This window comes from Onychomys torridus, chromosome 3 (genome assembly GCF_903995425.1).
Source record: "Onychomys torridus chromosome 3, mOncTor1.1, whole genome shotgun sequence".
NCBI lineage: Eukaryota > Metazoa > Chordata > Mammalia > Rodentia > Cricetidae > Onychomys > Onychomys torridus.
The window spans coordinates 110182230-110188229 of record NC_050445.1 but is presented as its reverse complement, the minus strand read 5'-3'; the positions used below and the strand labels follow the sequence as shown (position 1 = coordinate 110188229).

Below are 6000 nucleotides of genomic sequence, written 5' to 3'. Positions count from 1 at the left end.
CTCTGCTCGCTGTGACCCATGGCAACAGAGCTGGGTTCCAGGTACGAATGTTTGGCCCACAGTGGGCACTGCTGCTGTAGGTCAGGACATTTCCAATAGACAGACTAAGCTGGGGCAAAGCTCCAAGAAAGATGGCTCCTCTGTCCAGGCCCAGGCCCATGCTCCTCCCTCTTTTGGCACTGGTCACGTAGTTATAAACTTTCTGCTCTCAGTGACAAATCCTGTGTGAGAGCAGTGTGACCAGGCTGGACTAGATGTCCAAGGCATGCACCAGCCTTCCTACTTTAGGGCCTTTGACTGGCCTTTCCCATCATCTCATCATCAGAAGCACCTGTGGGTCTGCTCGGCAGTGCTCTTGCATACCCAGCAGAGCAGGGTGCTGCCCTCCATACTCTCCTTGTCCCACTCACATGAACCCTCACCATCTGCCCTGCACTGCCCTATCTGCTTCATCAGGCTGTGATGCCCCTAAGGGAAGACCCTGTACCTCCCACCCCTGTTACTGCTCAGCACAGCTTCACACAGGAGCTGCTATGCATGCAGTGAGAATGTCAGCGCCACACAGTATGCTGGGTCTTGCATTCGGAGGCCTGGCTGCCAGGCCATGGCTCCTCCAGCTGTGAGACCCTCATCTTTGCCCTCTGTGGTCACCACCTTCATCAATCAGATCTGAGGGTGGTGGGATGAGGTCTCGGGGGTTCATCCTGGCTACCAGGCAGACGTCATAGCTGTCATGCATGAGGACGTTGATGGCGACAACATTCCAATGGTTCTCCCAAGGGTCTAGCTCCAAAATTTCTTTGGAGATAACCTCATGGCGATCTGAAAGGCAGCAAAGGAGGGAGAAAAAACAAACAAACAAACATGGGCGTGTTAAGCTCAGAGGCTGTCACCACTCCATCCAACTGCATCCTCTTTGAGGGCCAAGGGTTAATCAACAAACCACTGAAAAGGTACTTTGGCATGTGGAAACATGTGTCCTGATAGTTAAGAATTTAAAGAAGACTGCCATGCAACTCACATTATAAAATTGTCTCAGCACAGCTGGAGAGATGGTTCAGCAGTTAAAAGTACTTGTTGCTCTTGCAGGGGATCCAAGTTCAGTTCTCAGCACCCACATGGGGTAGCTCACAACCACCTGTAATCTAGTTCCAGAGGATCTGACACCCTCTTCTGGCCCCCTGGGACACCACACACACATGGTACACATACATATAGGCAGACACTCACACATACACATAAAATAAAAAGAAATGTATCTCTAAAAAGTATTCTGGGCTGGAGAGATGGCTCAGAGGTTAAGAACACTGGCTGTTCTTCCAGAGGTCCTGAGTTCAATTCCCAGCAACTGCATGGTGGCTCACAACCATCTGTAATGAGATCTGGCATCCACTTCTGGAGTGCAGGCATATATGCAGGCAGAACATTGTACACATAATAAACAAACCTTTAAAAAAAAGTATTGAAGGGTTGGGGATTTAGCTCAGTGGTAGAGCGCTTGCCTAGCAAGCGCAAGGCCCTGGGTTCAATCCCCAGCTCAAAAAAAAAAAAAAAAAGTATTCAAGGATTGATAGAGTATGCCGCTGTCTCACATTGGAAGGATGTTCTGATGCTGTGGAACTGTCTTGATTTTGTATGCACAAGAGGAAAAGCACAGCCTGAGTGGTGTGACCTTGACCCGGCCATCGCCTTCCCTGGTTCAGCCAGGATGTGGGAAGCAGACAGCATGAGAACCCCGGGCAACTTGAGAATTTAGTAAAGGGGGCTTGAGAAAGATGTGGGCGTCTACTGCTGTAGATGCCCCAGTGTTCCTGAACTGAGAACAGCAGGGGTCCGCAATGCTGCAATGGGCGGTAACAGTAACTTCCAGAGCCATACTTTCTGGAGGGGTCTGCCCGACAGGAGCTTATGCAGGCAGAAGATAGATGCAACCACACTTGGCAAGTGTGCGGTGCCGAAGTGCAGGGATAAATGTCCTGTGCTCTGTATGTCGTTCTGTGATGGTCAGCTGGGCATGGCCAGGAGGAACTGTAGGAGGAAAACAGCCCAGTGTAACAACGTCCCAGAGGCAGGGGACAAGGCACACCTTTCAGTGTCGTGGTGAAGACACCAGGTGGTCACGCAGTGGAAGGCAGGCCTGCGGCGACAGGCTAGGCTTCCCATCAGGAGTCTACTACTGCCTGAGATTTTTGTTTGGTTGACTTTTAATAATTTATCTTTATTTATGCATATGTGTGTGCGTAGCCACAGAGTCTAGACGAAACTATCAGATCCCCCAGAGCTAAAGTTACAGGTAGTTATGAGCTGTCCTGTGGGTGCTGGAAACTGAACTCAGGCTCTCTGCAAGAGCCACAAGTGTTCTTAACCCCGATCCATCTCTTCATCCCCTAATATTTTCATATCGATTTTTCTACATTCTTTAATTATGTAAAGATATTTAAAGTATCTGTCTTTTATTCCTTTTTTGTGAAAATACCAATTTTGTTTCTTCTAAAATGTTTTCATGTAAAATATATGAAATATAAACAAAATTTTACACAACTGTCTTATAAATAAAATGTTAATTTTAGAATAGTAAGCTTTTTTTAAAGAAAGAAACTACAGCTTTTCTTAGAAAAGGGTTCTTTCTAAATACAAGGAAATGTCTTTAACAGAACTTTAGCCTGATACCAGTTCTGGCCGGCAGGTGGCGATGAAGGCAAAAATTCAAAATGCAGGCTGTCCTGCTTTATTTAGTCCTTCATTCCTTCATTCCTTCATTCACTCACTGGTGCTAGGGAGTCCTAGAACCCAGGACCTCACACATGCTAGGCAAGGCTCCATTGAGCTACACCCACACCCCAAATACTTTTCTAAAAATCAAGCTATTTAATCTCCAAGCATTTGTTCGGTCCCTTGTTCTTCCATTCACTAGTCTATACATCTGCTATAAAGCCTGCACTTTGTTGGCCAGTGGGCCTCAGCGCATGCCCGTCAAACCACAGCTGACCTCTGGGGCTGCCTGCATCCCCTGGAAGGGCAGCATGCTGGCCATGTGTATCCATGCAGCCATGACTGATAGCTCCTGGGTGGGTATGGATTCGAGGGTACAGAGAACTGATTTGCAGCCTGGGCACCAAGGACTGGTGCAGGAAGTGAGCTGGGCCAACTGTGTTCATTTCTGAGATTTTTAACCTGGAGAGAAGGAGCCAAGTCATGTGTGACTGAGAATCATTACCTAGATTCTACTACTTGGCCCTTTAAGAAAAAGTCACTGACCCCAGTGAGCATCAAAGCCAGAAGGTTCAAAATGGATTATGTCTAAGCTAGAGAAAATGGATACTGAAACCTTCAGGAGGAATGCACTTAGGACAAGTTCTGTGGAGGGAGCCTCAGCTCTCCAGGGGTGGAGAGTCCAGACAGGCAGGCATATCCCCACTTCTCACTCAGGCCTGCTTGTAGACTGGGCCCCTGCTGGAGATCCTCACAGGTGCAGTACTGAATTGAAGATTGTACTGAACAGAAAGCTGAGGAGTGCCAGGCAGAAGTCAGCAGAGGGAGAAGGGATAGGTCTGAGTGAGGGGCACAGGGTTGAAATCCAGGAAAGCACCAGGCTAGGCTTCTCTGATGTGCTTGGAACATGGAGCTCAGAAACTGTTCTAGTTTGTTCTGAGGCCAGATGGGTTGTGGTTTTCATCCCTGGATCCTTGTGCCCAGGCACCCTTCCAATTCAATGCACAAAGATACTTGAGGACGTATGTGTGGCTTACACTGAGAGAGCCTAACTAATACAGAAGCAAAAGAGGACAGGTATGTTCGGTGAATCCTCCATTTGGAAAGTGGGTGACTTGGGGTAAAACGTACCACTGCTCTGTGCCTCTTTTTCATTCTTTGTAATGTTCTCAGGGGATAGACTCAAAGGTCACATGTGATTGCATGTACATCATAGGTGATCTTCAAGAGCAGTGCCTGGCACATGCCAAAGACAGGCTGACTATGAACACACTGGCCCTCCATGTCCACTGGTTCTATATCTGTGAACCTGACCAACCCTGGATGTAAAATATGCAAAGAAGGCACCTGCATCTATCTGTGTGAGCATGCAGATTGTTCTCTTGTAAGAACCATTTGCATTGCTTTTATAATGCACTAGCTCATACACGAAATGTAGAGGCAGTTCTTAGACTGTGGGTCATGTCTCCACATGTGCCAGTTGTGAAAATTCTGGCATCAGCAAACGTTTTATAAATGCCCAAGGTCTAGCAATTAGTTCAAAATCAAATGCACATTACATCGGAGACTTTGCTGGCTGTGCTCACCTGTGTGGCGCTGTGACCTCCTGACAGTCCTGGTTCTAAGCACACAACACCGACAGTTGCTCTGCATTCATCAACCATACTGCCTAAAATACCTCGGCTCAGATTCAAGCCTGTGTACTGTATGTTAGGAACTGCAGGGGTTTGTTTTGTTGTTTTAAATCTTATCTTCCATCTTTTTTTTTTTTTTTTTCATTTTCCTTCCTTTATTTTTTGCCATGGTGTCTCTAGGTAGCCCCAAGCCCTGGCTGTCCTGGAACTCACCATGTAGACCAGCTGGTCTCAAACTCACAGAGATCCTCCTGCCTCTGCCACCTGAGTGCTGAAATTAAAGGCGTGCGTCACCATTTGCAGAAACTTCACTGCTTTTATTGCACACACACAAAAAATGTCTACTCATTTTCTAATTTTATGTGTATTGTGCACCACGTGTGTGCCTGGTGCCTGTGGAGGTTAGAAGAAGGTATCAGATCCCCTGGACCTGAAGTTACAGATGATTATGAGATGCTTGGTGGGTTCTGGAACTCAAACCCAGGCCTTCAGCAAGAGCACTAGTACTCAGTCACTGAACCAATGCTCCAGCCTGAAGTTTCTGCTCTTCCAGAAACCCAAGTGTTTAATTTGGAGCACAAAGACTTTCCCTGATTTCCTCCTGTCATTCCTCAACGTATAATACTCAAATCCATGGTGTCGTGGGTTGTATTGTGTGACACTATCTGTTTTCAAAAATGGCTGTCTATTTGCTGACTTGAATTTCATTAAAAAATCACTAAATGAACTTAGGTTTGGGATTGGGACAAAATTTCCAACAATTTCAGAATCGGCTTTAAGCATGCTTCTGCCACTGGGTTCTGTGTGTTTATGCAAAACACTACTCTTGGTACCAATGAAAATGAAATTCGGATTTTAGCTACAAAATGTTGAAGATTCTCTATGTGGTGGTTAATATTGTTAGCCTGACAGGATCTAGAGTCACCCAGGAGACAAACCTCTGGGCACGTCTGTGAGGGAGTTCCGACACTGGGTTGGTTGAGGTGGGAGAATCTACTCAAAATGTGGTGGCAGCATCCCATGGAAGGAGGCCCTGGGTCAAATAAAACAGAGGAAGAGGGCTGAGCATTAGTGGTCATCTCTGACCCTGGACCTGGAGCCAAAGCAACCCCTTCTTTCCTTCCTTAGCTGCTTTAGTCAGGCATTTGACCACAGCAGCTACGAGAAAAATAACTAGTACACTCTGTGTCCTACGTATCAACACTTGGGCAAGCTCTAACTCTATACAAAACTAGACAAGCACTTCCACCTCATACACAAACTTGCCTTACTCTTTAACAATAGATGGTAAAATTATATGTATGCCAAAGAAGTATTTTAAATAAATGTCTTCATGACTTGCTGTCGATATGTTTTGATTTGTGTGCCCCCCCCCTTTTTTTTAAGATTTATTTATTTATTATGTATACAGAAGAGGGCGCCAGATCTCATCACAGATGGTTGTCAGCCACCACGTGGGTGCTGGGAATTGAACTCAGGACCTCTGCAAGAACAGCCGGTGCTCTTAACCACTGAGCCATCTCTCCAGCCCCTCTGTGCGCCATTTTAATGCACCTACACCCAGGGTCACGGAAATCTCGGGTGAAGAATGCTGCAGGTGGAGAAGCTAAAGAAGTTCCAATGCAGGGGGTGGACAGGGGAACCCATGGCTGAT

General features: G+C 46.6%; 1 protein-coding gene across 1 annotated transcript in view; it reads right to left on the bottom strand.

The window, feature by feature from the left end:
• Positions 1–265: 265 nt before the first annotated feature.
• Kbtbd12 (kelch repeat and BTB domain containing 12) overlaps positions 266–6000 on the bottom strand; it is a 74997-nt gene continuing 69262 nt past the window's right edge. The window contains exon 6 of the mRNA XM_036180329.1: positions 266–822. Coding sequence (XP_036036222.1) covers positions 629–822 — 194 coding nt within the window. The 3' untranslated portion in view covers positions 266–628. The remainder of the gene's footprint in view (positions 823–6000) is intronic.